The sequence below is a fragment of the Megalopta genalis genome, chromosome 17 (assembly GCF_051020955.1).
Source record: "Megalopta genalis isolate 19385.01 chromosome 17, iyMegGena1_principal, whole genome shotgun sequence".
Lineage (NCBI taxonomy): Eukaryota > Metazoa > Arthropoda > Insecta > Hymenoptera > Halictidae > Megalopta > Megalopta genalis.
Genome location: NC_135029.1, coordinates 1,725,049 through 1,740,923, shown reverse-complemented (window position 1 = coordinate 1,740,923; position 15,875 = coordinate 1,725,049). Strand labels below are relative to the sequence as shown.

At 38.0% G+C, this 15,875-nt stretch overlaps 1 protein-coding gene across 5 annotated transcripts in view; it reads left to right on the top strand.

The window, feature by feature from the left end:
• The window catches only part of LOC117222855 (semaphorin-1A), an 870,584-nt gene that overhangs the window by 831,829 nt on the left and 22,880 nt on the right, over positions 1-15,875 (top strand). For 2 of the 5 annotated variants that reach the window (XM_033474843.2, XM_076527082.1), the window contains one exon: positions 12,986-13,129. The exons of the other annotated variants lie outside the window; for them this stretch is intronic. In XM_033474843.2, coding sequence (XP_033330734.2) covers positions 12,986-13,129 — 144 coding nt within the window. The remainder of the gene's footprint in view (positions 1-12,985; positions 13,130-15,875) is intronic. 5 annotated transcript variants of the gene reach the window in all.

Here is a 15,875-nt window from a genome sequence, read left to right as displayed (position 1 = left end):
AGATGGCAGTGCTTGCCGTCGCGCCGTTCCGCTACAAACTTGCATTTTTACGCGATCCAAGGTGCGAAAGGATCTTATAGACTTCAGCATATTCATATTTCATAGGGGTTATCAGCCGCCATCAATTTTCCGGTATAATCAAATTCGCATCGGGCACTCGCGCTCGACGGCCGAGACCGAGGGAACGCAACGTGTATGCCGTATCGGTGCATCAAAACCGTTTATAAACGCGTTTCCCTCGACCACGAGACCGTAACGGCTACTTAGTCGCTCCGCGGAGCATTTCGATCTTCCTTTTTCACACTTCTTTTTCACGTCGAATATTAACTTCTTATGACTTCCGCGATTAATGAATAGGACGAGGGGAAAATTTTATTACAGGTTTGTCCAGAAAGTGTTCGGCCATTTCCAGAATCTCGAAATGCCCGGCTTCTTGCAGTGTGAAACATAATCTCGTATTGTTCATTTGTTTTTTGGACGATTATTGTATCTTTTTCGCCACAGATCGTAAAGTCTAATCTTACTTTATGCGCACGTAACCTACTAGAAAAGCTTGACCAGTGTTTTTTGTGTGGATTAGATATCGTTTCACCGTTTTTGAGACGAAGTATAAACGAACAGATGACACAATAACTTTAAATCAAACTTACTAAATGTTTTAGTAAAATCAATTAATCTGAATTTCTATTGAAAATCTGTTACAATTAAAATGGTTATTTTCTATACAAATTTCTAATTAATGTCATGTTCTTTAATTACTCAATTAAAAGAATTTTCCAACCTTCAAATGTTAAACGAATAATTATGCTACCTTTGTACAGTAAAAATACTGCAGCTATTTAATTATCGTTGAACAGGGCTGATTTTAAATTTTCAACTAAAAGACATGTTTCTGATAAACAAATGAATATAATCCAAGAACTTGTTGGAAGAATAACGTTTATTTGTTACTTGAATATTTGTTTTCCAAATAACATTTTAAATAAACATCGACTACTTAATACGAAGACTAAAATGCTTAATGCTGATATTCGGATAATTATATTTTGTCACATCGTTTAACAGATTTTGAAGTTCAATATTTTCGACAGTGTTCGGAAGAACTAAATACGTCACTACATATAAATTGTACCAGATAATCTTCAAATTTTTCTTGAATAGAATGATCTCGAACCTTTTTAACTTCATGTTTCAACTATTTCGACGTTTCTCAGACAATTTTCACTTCTCCGAAAATCGATATCTCCCGAAATGAACTACAACAGTTTAATTTACAATAATTTAACCCTATCGATGAACTTACTTCCAAGATGAAATATATTCACGTCACCAAAGAAGAGGAGAGGAAAACGTTCGAAATGGTGAAACGATGTAAAAGCGTGTCAACAAAAGGTCCTAGTCGTTAGCACGTTCGATGAACATTGCCCTGAAAGAAGTAGTTTCATAAATATTTCAAAAGAAATTGATGCGCAAGGATCTGAACAGATACGGCCAAAAAAGAATCGTCAGATGCATCCGCCATGCGACGGTTAAGGATCGCGTCACTGCCACCAGCCATAGATTGTAAATCCATCGGTAAAAATGTGAATTTGCATAAGCGTCCGCAATTTAGCTGTCGAGTATCGATACCGCTTGTACTCGGTGCCATCACTGTCGAATAGCTCATTGTCAGCTCCGCATATTGTGCCATCAGCGATTCACTTTTTTCGATTAGACAAGCTCGGGGGCATGTATGCGCGATAGCCGGCTATCGGGCCAATGTAAATGTATCCTGGAATCGATTTATGACATTCGACACAGTGCACAACATCGTCACGGTCCGTACAACGTGCTACGGAGTTGGGTGGCGGGCGCTGGGAGGGGATAAATTGGAATTTATGTATCGGTTTATGTCGTCTGATACGCTACCAACGGCGTTACTTCGACGTGCAGGACCGTATTGGCGAAAGTCGTCGCCGAGATCAGACGGCGATCGGTCTTTTAAGAAGCGATGCCAAAAGCGGTTGTCGCTGGAAATCGATTCCAGCCCCCGATCGAAGCTGAAGTGCTCCGGAACTTAGGGGATGCTGCTGGTAGTTACAGCTGCTTCATTTGCGGTCGCCAACGAAAGTGTGACCGACTTTCGGCGAAACTTTCTCGTGTGCTTAATCGCTAGAACGCTTACTCCGATAGAAATAAAAGTGTCGAGTATGAAACGTTCCGATTCTAAACGATCAGGGATAATAACGTTCGAAACTAAGTCGACCGGCGGATACGCTGTTTAACACTCGAACGGCGGACATTATTTGCAAAAATATAACTCTGTGTGCTTAGGATCGTTTCTAATTTTATTTGCCTATTTTTATGTACGTACTTTTTGAGGTACTCCGTTCAGATACGACAGTTTTCTATAGTTCTCTACAGTTCTCTATAGTTTTCTACAATTAATATAATCATATTATATTTTATACAATCCTTTTGCAGATTATATTTTTCCTTATACTTTCTTGTAAATCAAAATAATCCTTCCGCAGCTTTTGATCATCGGCTTGTAAATCAAGATTGGCCGTCTGTTATTCAATCTTTTAATTTAATATGAATTTTTATAATACCTAATAATAATTCTTTATTTTCGGCCTCGCAGCCAAGAGAAGGAACTTGGTTATACAAATGTCTCCTAAATCTATTCATTCACCTCGTTCATTCGTCTCAGAACCACATTGTGTAATTTGTGAATTGTTGTATGCATTTCCGTTTGTTGGGAGAAATTTCCCCTTATGTTTTATGCGAAAATTAGCCGTGATACAACGTTTGCAAATTATTCTTTCTTCCATTTGCAAAACTTTCATTGTCGCGCAAGTAATTTTCATTTAACCGTAATGATAATTCGTCTTCGGGAAACAAAATGGCTGAGGTATTTATGCCGGATCTCTGAGGACGGACGGTACAACCGGTTAGGAAGTTATTTCACATGCAGGACTAGGTCTAAAAAGAAATGGAATCTTTTTCATCTAATATTACGCTTTTAATAACGTAGTTTTCAAAAGAATTTTCAAACATTTCAGACTATCTTGGCCACGGAGCTTCGAATGAAAACATTTTATTCGGTTTCGTGTTTTACCTTTGCTCTGTTGAATCATCCGTCCTGTATCACATTGTACATTTATTTCAGTTTATTTTATACCCTCCACTGTTTTTTTCTATTAACAAAAATTTAGACTATTTTATTACTGCTGAAGCTAATACAATTTTTAGTAAATTATAAGGAATGCAAAGTTATATATAAAAACTTAAGAATTGACGAGCCCTAAACGCGATTGGTGTATATTGTTTTGTAACAATATATGCTAAAATAAAGAAGTACAATATCTTTATATCTTCGAAGAACTTGAATTTTAGTAGGATGTTTAGGATGCAAAAGAGTTCAAATGTCATCCACTGTGATTTAACTTTCTAGTTCCAGTTTCATTAAATCAGATTATTTAAATTTGGTGGAATTTATTGGAAAATTGGCAATTAATATCGGTAAATCTAGTTGGAAACGCTTCCACTAAGGGTCTGTCGCAGCCCCTGAATTGACGATATTGACGATCGCTATACACGCGGAAGTGTGCCTGTTTCGTCTTAGAATGCTCGGCACTTTCGCCGTCTGGAAATGTGGTCAAAGTGCAAACGAGAACTCTATGAACGGAAGTCGCGCTTTCATTTGTAACCGCAAATGGAACAACCGCAAGCAGCACTACCCTGCACGCTTCGCCACTTCGTTCGCTTGACCGCTAATGGAGCGGATTTTTTTGTAATCGCCCCAGAAACGACCGCAAATGGTGTGACACACGGTTTTCACGAGTTCCACCCAGGGTGGGTCACCGATGAATCGCACAATAGCTCGTTGCAACGAAATGCCACCGAAAGTTCCAAGCAAATTTCTGCCCGCAGACTTGAAAAATAAAAGTATGGATTTGGCTACCGTTTCATGATTACCCAAAATGCCGATGGAATTCCAATGAATCCTATATGCTCCGTTGCCAAAAAATAAATACATACAGGGCGAACAAAATGACTTGATCGCTTCAAATGTTTACTTGTTTTTGATCATGTGAAAATGTGTCGAAGTAAAACATCGCTTCGTTCGAAGGGACAAATATTATGATATCATAGATCATTGAACGAAACAATTAAAAAAACATCGATAGTATTAAAATCGCAAAAAGTATGACGTTGAAAAAAATGTTTTGTTTACCATGATACGTGCTGCTGCAAACCAAACAGTGTTTCCCTTTGTTATCTTTCCATTTTATCAGAAAAGTGACAAAGTTATTTCGTTCGCCCTGTATATATCCTAGCAAAATATTGAAATTATATTACGGAATTAAGAATTTTCTTTCAAGTTTTTGAAAATGCATCGCGTTCCGTTAACAGTACATTATAAAATTTTTAGATACTTTGCACAGTATTGAATGAGCACAGGATATTTATTTACTTATTTATTTAGCTTTTTTTAATGTAGTTGCGTTAACTATGGGGTCATTAAGAATATGGTGTATAATATGTTGAATCACAAAGGTTGAATATATTCACGTACATAAAGTTTTTAAGAAAAGGGGACGATATTATTATAACTCTTCAAGAATAGAAAATAATTGAAATCGATAATATATTTAATAAGAAATAGGGACACGAAGTTCCTCGGTTTTCTTTGCAAAATATTTCCGAAATTATCTAATTAAAACAAAAAGAAACGACGAAGTCAATTCACAAAAGTATTCAATTACCTTGCCGTAATTTTACATGTGCAATTACGATAAGTAGTTCTTGTTAGTGTTGAAGCAATGTACGTACATTACCACTCATCGTCGGAAAGCAAACACGTGGTCAGCAGTCCTAGTTACATTCTAAGTAACGGTTTGGAGGTGGAACACGTACGTATATTTGGAGGCTTAAAACTCATAGCAGAGTTACACCGGGTATCCAATTATAATAGAAGAATGCGAAGTAATTGGAAATTCTTTTGGTAGTTGTAATAACAGTGAAAAATTTAAAATGTGATACATCGCCTGATAGGAACAAGCATTTACCTAGAAAAAAGTGGTTTTAATTAAATCCTGTTAATATAATTTGCTCATTCACTGGTGTACAATTTGTGATGCCGTTAACATGTTACAAACTCGCATAATTATACCTACGTAGATATAGCCTCAACTCATTTAACAGTGTGCAATAGAATATTCGTAAACGGAACTTTTACCGTAACCATTATTACAAAAGTTATCAAATATAATTTATGCAACTTCTCCCTGACCGTTACATTGCATAATAATAGTTGCTAATGGATGTATTTTACAAAATTCGTAGAACAACGACGAAATTGTTGAACAAAATGTTTCGCGACTGATGTCAAAATAATAATAGAGATCTTTTCATTTCCTCGTTAAAATATAATCATAACAACAAACAATAAGAATATTGTTTACTGCAGTTTGTACAGTATGATTAGCTTGTCGACACAGCCGCTACCAAATTATGTATTCGCAACATTACGTCGCTTGTAAATGAACACTCGATTTTATGCGTTCATAACAAAAATTAGTAGATAAAATACAAAACAGTAAAAAGAAGAAAAACAATATCAAAAATATTGTTATGCTATTTTCAATTCATTAAAACTGCTGAGGTAAAACATAATTAATGTCAGTATGCCGTTGCTGTATCTTGCAACCAGTGCAAACAATCTTTATTTTACATAAAAATGCACACTCTGTTTATAATATTTAGCCAAACGCGATGTATCTTCCATTAAAATACGAACGAAACAATTGTCAGCGAGAAATTAAAAATTCTCCGAATACAACGCGACACGCGTGGGTAATATTTTAAATAACAACATATATGTCATTACGCGTAGATAATATTTTAAATAACAACGTATATGTCAAACCGTGGATTTCACTGCAGACGTCAACGCAGGGAAATTGAATTTCACAAATTCCAACATCGAGCAACGATCGAGAATCAAATATGGTTTATCCGAAAAATGTTAATCGGAAGCAATTGGAAATACTGTAAGTTTAATCTCGTCGTGTCATGCGCCGCGGGACCGATTATACGTGGCGGGGTACTCCAAAAGCAAGTTTGACCTACTCCTCTTTTATTGGCCGCATGAATTATCCACGAGGCGAAATTGCATGAACGGCCGGTCTCAGTGAAACTTGCCGCGCTTACGCAGCTATCACGGAAGAAAGTTGCCTCTTAAGGTACTCAGCGTTATTACACATAACTTTCGGTGTGCTGCGCGTAAGAAGCTACCCCGGATGCACTGTCGCAGCGCATCAAGATGAAAGTCGATTGGCTAGCGACGATGTAACGAGGGCACTTGTTACTAACTGGCTCCGGTCATTATTAAATCTCCGCAAAACGGATTAACCGAGGTAGATCCGTATCGCGTAGCCACCAGTTAATTTCAATCAGCCGCGACGACGTCCCGACGTACTCGATTACTTAATTGTTCGTTAAAATAAAATTGCCGTGACTGTCACCCGTGAAACGGCCGAGATTTCTAGCGAAACCCCGTGGCATCGTTGAGTGGAAAATTCCGATAGCACCAACCGGTTGATGAACGTTGAATTGCAAGGTATTCCTCCACTGCGACCACACTTCGTTGACTCTTTTATAACTCTATTTCTGTCGCTGCTACATCATAGGGCTAAGTGATGGTAGGTGGAACTTACGTCAGGTCGAGAACATTTTGTACCTTAAAACCGTCAAGCTGAAGGAGGAAAAGTTATTGACAAATTTGTGTGCACTCGGAAAATTGTTAAGTAAATAGTAGCAGGTTTTGCACAGAAAATTAATCCCTATGTAAATCATAGTCACCTTTTTGCAAATCAAATTATACGTTTCGCAGATTTTATTTATTCTTTTGCAAATTGAATTCGCCTTTTCAATTCGCCCGTCTTTTTATTCAAGTTTTAATATAAATTTAGATACTTGGTATAAAACGATACAAATTTCATTACAAATAATTGAACTTCAATAATTATTTATAAAACGTTAGTAAATTTTTAGATTTAATATGAATTTTATAACAAATAATTACGATAATTGAATTTAATTTGCGAAAGATTATATAAGACCTGTAAAGGGATGAATCTGATTTGCAAAATGATGAGTACGATCTACAAGAGGTTTAATTTTGTGCACTGTATATGTGTAAAAGAAAACACACGAAGCAAGTTCGTATGTTCTTCTTAACTAATGATGGCAGACTGTGTATGCTTAGGACCGTTCATAATTTCAATTAGCAACTTTTTTCAGCGTAGTTTTTTGAGATATTTCCTCTTTAACCCGAGGACTAAAGGGTTATGCATTATGCAGTATGAGATAATATACCATAGAGGCATTAATATATCACCAGTAATTAGATAAAAATTTCAAATTGACATATGAAATTTTCGAAACATTGTTCTTTATGTCAATGCTACGAAAGTTATATCGACAGATGACGGTATATGCTTTTGACGATAAATGACATAATCCAATTACCGTAACAAACAAATTTCGTATAAACAGAGCTCTGTGAAATTAAGTTCCGCAATATTCTCAGTGTCGGATGATTACAAATTTCTGAACGAAATTGTACGTTGCATTTACGATGGAAGGTGTAATTAAAACCGTAAAGAGAGGAGAGAGGGGAGAGAGAAGAGGAGAAGAGGAGGAGAGAAAGTCACTCGTTATTTGTTTAAAAATTGACAGATCCGCAGATGCGCAGTTAGTGTAACTGCAGGTCATAAATGCACATTGGACAAACAAGGCATATCCGTATAGAAATCATTCGCAATAAGCATTCTTCACCCCCGCGACTCTGACAGTTAATTAATCGCTAAAACGTGTTACAGCGATCTCCAAAGTGTATAAGGACCTCGTGTTAATTATTTCGCAATGTATGCACGCGCGTCTTAGTGATTTAGTTTCTTGTAATTAGAACGAAATTCCTCGATAATTAATCGTTTCTACTTGATTCATTATTCCAATAAAAATAAACGTTTCCTCTGTTATTTTCTTGCTTTTAGGTAAGACATAATATTATTCCAATTATAATTTCAGTCTGAATTACACTTGGGCGGCAGGGCTTGGATCCGTTTAGACCCAGAGTATAAATATTATTATTTAACTAACAGTTTCCGACAATTAATTAAAATTTTCACGTTTTTAATCCAGGTCTATACAGCTATTTCACTTCGCATTATGTATATTATATCCTTATGTAGATTATATTCACAATTTTGCACTCCACATTAATCCTTCTGTAGGTAATCCTTTTAAGGACTTATTCACCTTTTTGCAAACGAAATTCATTAATTTGCAAATCAAATTCACTTATTTGTAATTATTTGTAATTAAATTCATATTAACTTCAAAAACTGTATAATATTTAATAAATAATTATTGAAGATCAATGAAGATTATACTATTTGTATTGAAATTTGTGCTATTATATACATAAATACCTAGATTCACATTAACCAATTAGCTGTTTTCGACGAGTATACTTGATGGGGAGAATGCTTGAATAAAAGACCAGTAATTTTGATATGTGAAAGCGTTAAGTTTATGTGCAAACAAGTGAATATGATATAATCAAGGATTAATTTTAATTGCAAAAAAGTGAATATGATCTGTAGAAGAGTCAATTTAGAGTGCCAACTGGTAAATAGAATTTACATAAAAATTAATTTTGAGTCCAAAACCTGTAGAGAAACTAATATGTCTAGAACTAGTACCTTACAAAGATCGAAAATGTTAAAAAAGCATACTTTCACATACTTTCAAATTCAGAAGAATTTTTGACTTTTTGTTCGTTGTTCACCATACATGAACAACAATAAATTTACCTGTTCGTGATTCGCAGCCGTCAAGATTAATAAATGTGGAAATTAATAGTCCACAGCATCCCGAAACCGATAGGGTGTACGATGTAAATAAACTGAAACGTTTGATTAGTAGTTCCTATAAAAAGTGCTGATTTCGTGCGCGATCAGTTTGCACGCGGAAAACGTACACGATTTGTCCACAATTCGCCGGCGAACGCAAGAACGCTTATCACCGAGACACATATAATTTTCTTCGAGCGTGGACGTGCCTCGATAAACCCGCCGCTGAATAATTTCTAACTGTACAGAACTTATTCCGGTGTGCACCTTATCATGCGCGCGGGTTGGCCAACTAACAAGCATTAGTCGCACGGAAACGGTACGACGTACGGTTCTCGGATTTTTCTGGGAAGCTCGTTCAAGAGATCCCGTCGAACCCGCCGCCTATTGAGGCTCCCCTGTCCCGAGTATTTTCTGCAAAATGAATACTGCACGAAATGTATGAAAACCGCTTTAAACATCCTACATTATTAGGATGTTGCATACGAAATTCCGTTTTCTCGTATACCTTCACGGAATATCTTCTCCGCAGTTCCTTGCGATTATCGAGAGAATCTGTTCGTTTAGCAACGATCGCGTCTACGAAATGCCGAGTGCAAATCTTTGCCCGTCCTTGCTTTTTTCGCGTCCAGAGAAAACCATTTCCAATACAGTGTCAGCCGAATGCGCGTCTCCGCTTTATGCTGCTGACGTTCCGCAGATTTATTACCTTATAAATTGATATACGCATTATTGAAAGAACCATTTTGTAGTCGTCGCGACGCATCTGTGAGCTTTCATGGAAATACTCTTTCCTCTCGGCGTCCATGAAATATTTATCAACTAACAATGTCGCGAAATGGCAATCGGACACGTGTAAATACATAAAATTTGACTCGGCGTCGGCGCGTTTTAAAATCACGTTTCCACTCGACAAACTCGAGCGTTTTACTGCTGCTGCTACTTTTACCAACGCAGGGATAATAGTTTTATTGGTTCTCGTTGCAAACAACAAAACTAATCTATTTGCCGCTGTTTTATAAAACGTTTCTAGGTGTATTTCTATACTTATAAGCCTTCGACGCACAAATATCTTCACAGCTCGGACAACAATTCAGAACTGTGAATCAATTCTTGAACTTGTTTTCACTCGAATCTCGAAAAAAAGTGACGTCATCGATTCTCTCTTGGTAGAAGCTCTTGCGTGAAAGTGAAATGTAATTTCGAATTACGGCGCTCGTAAAAATTTTCGCCACAAGTGTTCGGGTCACGTAGAACCGACTAAAACAACAATAGGCGCATGCTTTGAAAACTGCGCTATAATACAATGTTTTCAAGCTTATCATACGAAAGGATATTGACAATATTAACAACATTAATAACAACCCGTAGGAAAATACGAAAGAAAGTAAAACTTTATTTGCAGGATTCGATAAAGACTGCATAAAGTGATAAATAGAAAGGGTTGTACAAGCCAAATATATGGTTTGGATCATTTACACCCGAAAAATCTTGAAAATGTGTCTGCGACATACACAAACATAACTGTTAAGATGTTTAAAAAAGGATTTATTAACTAGACAATAATACTTACACTGCAGGTTTCTTCATTGCCGATATAATAATACTTGGAAAAATGCTATTATTGGAAATGGGTAGATAAATAAAAGTAAAACGCAGTGAATTAAACTTATCCCTTTTAGTTTATTAATTTGATGTACGAGGAAGGACCGTCTTTACTCTCCTGATTGCTCCAGGAGACTGAAGACTATTCACAAAGACGAAACCAAAAACGTCGCCTAAAGACAAAGAGCACTCTGTTCTATATACATATGAAATCATTGTTTATCTAATGGTACTCTGGCGAGACTCTCGGCGTCGATTCGTTTTTGTAACTTATATGCTAGAAGGAAAAACTTCTGAGGATTCAAAAGAGAGAAAATAATCCAATAGCTATGAAGCATTATCATATATACATATGAAATCATTGTTTATCTAATGGTACTCTGGCGAGACTCTCGGCGTCGATTCGTTTTTGTAACTTATATGCTAGAAGGAAAAACTTCTGAGGATTCAAAAGAGAGAAAATAATCCAATAGCTATGAAGCATTGCTATTGAACGGAGTGTTAAAAACCACGCTTTGAAATACATACCGGAAACTAAGTCGCCTAAGTTCGCTAATCAGTCAGAGCGAAATCAGTAAAGCCTCATTACATATCGCTTCCGATGGTCTCCCTTCGTGCATCGACTGTGACGGTTACTTGCAATTTGTTGCAAACCGCTTTGCCCTTTCACCATCGACTATACCAACGATCCTTACAGTATATTATACGACGCCATGATATCGCACGGCTAACGGCCTCTTCCTGCCCACTTTGTGTGCCTACATACGTCTGTACGCGTGACATTTTACGCGGCACACCATTGAAGTCGAGGTGTCGTGCTCCCCCGGTAGCACATGCCATTAGGATTACGTGATCCTTTTAGACGGGTTTTTAATGGCGGAGTCGAAACGATCGTATTTAACACCGCGGAATCCCACACTTCCTTGTAACTAACCGGCTAATCAAACGCGAGCACATTGAGACGTTCGCGTTCACTGGCGGGTAATAAAAGCTACCACAGAGTGTAACATTTTGTTTCGACGCTTGTCATTTGACACCTCGCTAATTACATTCGACGCTACTAACTTTCATTGTTCCTCTTTACGATATCGTTCGATATAATTTGGTTCGCCATACGCAATCTTTATGCGAATTCTTATCGTCGCGCGTGATTTTGCAAAATTTAGAATTGAAGAAAAGATTCCTTTATCGACTAAGAGATTGTTCATTGTAAAAACGAAGTAAGGATGCTGTTAGACCTTGCTAATTTATAAGTTTTCTTGTATTTTTGGAATATTTGCATATAAATGTATAAAGATCCGCAATTTTTAGAATCGATCTCCTCCGAAATGAAATCGAAATCATTTATCCGAAAGTTTAGGATCGGGTACGAAAATTCCGACAGAGCTTGTTAGCTTTTTGCAATTTTCCCCTTCTTTCTTGCCGACATAAGACACTGCAATAAATAAATTCGGAAAGCCTGCCAGTACGATGGAATTCGATGGTAAATGTTTAACTTATTAACTCGACGTGTTTGTTTTGAGTTTGAGATTTAAAATGGGAATCATTAAGTATAACGATTGTAAATATTGTCAATATATGTGTGTAAAAAATAGTTACAAAATGAAGATATTTATATCGATATGGAAAGACATTACATTTTCTTAGGAGATTGAGTTTTGTCATTTCTAACATACTCTTAAAACTGTTTCAACATCTGACAAAATTCTCCTGTTAGACAACAATGCCTGGCTCTGTTCTTACCAAAATATTCGAAATCTGTATCTAACTTCTCAGCTAATAACAAGAGGATTGAACTGATCGGTCGAATAAGTGGAATTTTAAGAAAAGAAGTCACTGTTATCCAGTATTGTTGTCCCAGGCACTGTGGTCTACGCATTTACCGAAGATATTATACATCCGCATCTCGATGATCGCTAAAACGATAAAACGTCATTTCACATCGATTTGTCGAAGCTGACGAGATCGGTACCGCGTTTATACGATTTCAGCGTACCAGTTTCATCGAATCATTTTGTATTAACGCTACTTACTCGACGCCATAACTTCGCGAGTCCTAACATATCCTCGACCACAGCCATGGATTCGACAATCAGCGGGATTCCGCAACATCGTCGACTTTATGTTTAACTAGAATGCTACGAGTTCCCGAAGAAGCACTAGTAAAAGTGTGTACCGGTACGAACGCGGCAAACAATGGTTCAACATCTAACGGAAATGTGATTCTTCCACAGTGCACCTGCTAATCTCATACATCGGCTTCTCAGAAGTCCTGCAACCGGGTTAATCGGCGTTTGCACGGCTTTTGCGAACATGTGTTTTTCAGTCGCATGTAATCTGGCCCAGCGCGATATATCAGCTCTCGCACAAGATGTCTAATCATGATTTACGTTCGGCGCGTCACTGTCTTGCCTTTTAACCCGATTGTCCACCATCTGTGTCCCCATCATCAAATTGGTGAAATGTTGCTTCAGAGATGGCGAAGCCCGTGCAACCAGCGGTTCCGTCCGAAATCGGGCGCGGCGAGCAGCCCGTTGAACGGGAAAATGAAATCGTCATCGAGCTGGATCCACAAACTCAGTACGGTCGTACGCAGCCACGAGCTAACGAGCCTCAAGGTAATCATTTGCGCAATATCCAGGTGGTCCACCCACATCTCACGAAACGACACCTACATTACTTCTCTTCTGTTCTCTTTCGGTTTTCCCTTGCCCATTAGACGCGGCCACCATGTCTATATCACACTGTCGCGCACTCACATGTACACACATAAGATCACGCACACTAACGCACACAAATTACCCGTTTTTTCACCGGGAGGATCGGCGCTGGTTTTATTTCTTGCATACCACGTACGGATGTGTGTCCTAACATTACGCACCATGTAAATCCTGTTGTTTGTAATTAGATGCACTGCCATTTGTTCATGTTTTCGCCATCTAGTTTTCCATCGGGAAAATCGTTCCCATTGGGGGATATGGACCCGGAGGAACCTTGTGCACATGGTTACGCGAATGGATGGCCATTCGGCGACAGAACTCGGACCATGAGACCGTACTTTTCGAGAGGATACCCGTTGATTCCCAGTTGTTCGTGATCCTTTCCGAACGGTACGGTCTCGCTCGATTTTTCTGCACCGAATATCGCCGATCCCGCGTTAAGCTCGGTACACGCTTGAATACAATGTTCCCGAACAAGGTACCGGAACGAGTTGCGGAAAAAAACTTGAAATTCCGTGATACCCGAATCAGATGTTTTCAGATGTTTTCGTGTAGAAAAATGATCGGTTCACTTTTGTCACGTTGAATGCCGACGAAGCTGATGTTCCACGGTATGTCTTAAAGATCGTGGCGATAAGACGAGTGGCATAGAATACAAGTTGGTAATACGACTGAAACTGCTAAATAATGTTATCGGCACTCGGCGTGGTAATGATTCAATTATCTTTACAGTTCTCTCTTTGAATCGATTTGTCTCGGTCTACGATTCAAGTAAAAATACGGAGAATTTTCGAATTTTCATTTTCGTCACGGTTACTTGACACAGGCAAACCCAACTGAATTTGTTTACTAATGTCGCTTGCCTTTGTTAGAATCCCCCGAAGTGTTTCTGGGTAGTTTGCAACAGCATACAAACAGTTGCGGTACCATGTTGCGAAACATTGTTCCGAAGTACGTACTAAGCTTGACGGTGAACGCGAGACGGAGTTTAAGGCGGGGATGAAAGAATAAAATCGAGTGAGACTGGATTGCACTCGAGCGATTTTAATATGGACATTTATACAATTACAAAAACACAGATCGACCGCGGAACCATTTAAACGTTGTACATGTTCGAAGAAACGAAAACGATAAGGAAAGGTAAAACGACGTTCCAGCGAACGCATGAATATGCATTCGGTCGCGGCAGCGATTAAATGATTCGCGCTCGTAAAAAGGTAAATAAAGTCTCTAATTGCGTGATATTAAATCGACAAGCGTAAAACGGACCACCTCTCGACAAGAAAAATGATATTCCACCGCGTTGGTATTTGTCGTGAAATACGAGGTTTGATCAAAGAGTTCCCGGAATTTCTATTTGTTGTTTCAAGAAATATTCACGTGTTTGCCGACCTGTTCATTCGATTCAATTCGAAGTGGCACTCATCGACTGTAACACACTTGCACAAGCGTGTTTCCAATCCTGAAAACGTTTGTATAACGCTTTTCTTGGAATAGCTTCTCCAGCTTGTTGAGCGATTCCGCCTATATCTCTTCTATAGTCGCAAAGCATTGTCCCCTTCGTCTTCGGAAACGAGAAAATGTCGCAGAGTGCCAAATCCGACGAATTCGACGGATGCGGCATCGTTGTCGCGTTGTTCTTTGACAAAAGTTCACGAACAAGTCGCAAAGTGTGAAGTCGGTGCGGTGTAGTGCAATATCCAGGAGTTGTTTTTCCACACTTCCGGTCAATTTCCTCCGACTGCTTCATGCATATCCTTTCGAACAGTGATTCGACGACTATCGAGAATATTTTTCTCGATCCTTTCCACTTTTTCATTGGTACACGACGTGCTGGGACGTCCATCTTGCTCGTCGTCTGTGACATCTTCGCGACCATCTTTCGAATATTTGTACGTACCAGCCATAAACGCCAAATTCTTTCATAGCAGATTCACCAAAAGACGTCTCTAACATTTCGCGCATTTTATTGAATTTGATTTCATCTTTTACATGAAATGTAATACAGATTTTTTGTTCCGTCGTTTCCACAATTAAAAAACCGCCGAACTAGGGACAAGGGATGGCTCAGAAATAGCTAATTGTTAGTATACATATACAGTCTGTTCACTAAGAGCGCTGGAATGATATCGAAGTAATAATTGTTTTCAATAATTCGTAAATTTCTTTGAGGTACGCATACGTGCAATATCTAATAAGGTAGTGGGACCGGTTACTGTGGTAACCAATTGTTGCGTCATTGGTTCGTTCTTCAGCATAACTAACTGTATATTTGTCGAATAAGGCATATTAAATTTTTGTATTCAAAAGTAAACAAGATAAAAAAATTAAAAAATTGTATGTATTATTCGATAAATATAAAGTTAATTATGCCCGAAAACAAATCAAAGCCACAGCAATTGGGCGTCGCACAATAATCGGATCCGCTATCCTATTATGTAAAATCCCTATTATCTTGTAACGTGATCTCGCAACGTTTTGGCATACTTTTCACCAGAGTTTCTGCATATTCGTTATTTCAACGTATACAGAGCGAGTCGTTTAACTGTATCGCCTGAATTTACTTATAAATACGTTTAGTAGCTTAATTTGTACGTTAATAGTTTACTATATTATACGTTTGCAACATATAGGCCTTCCACGA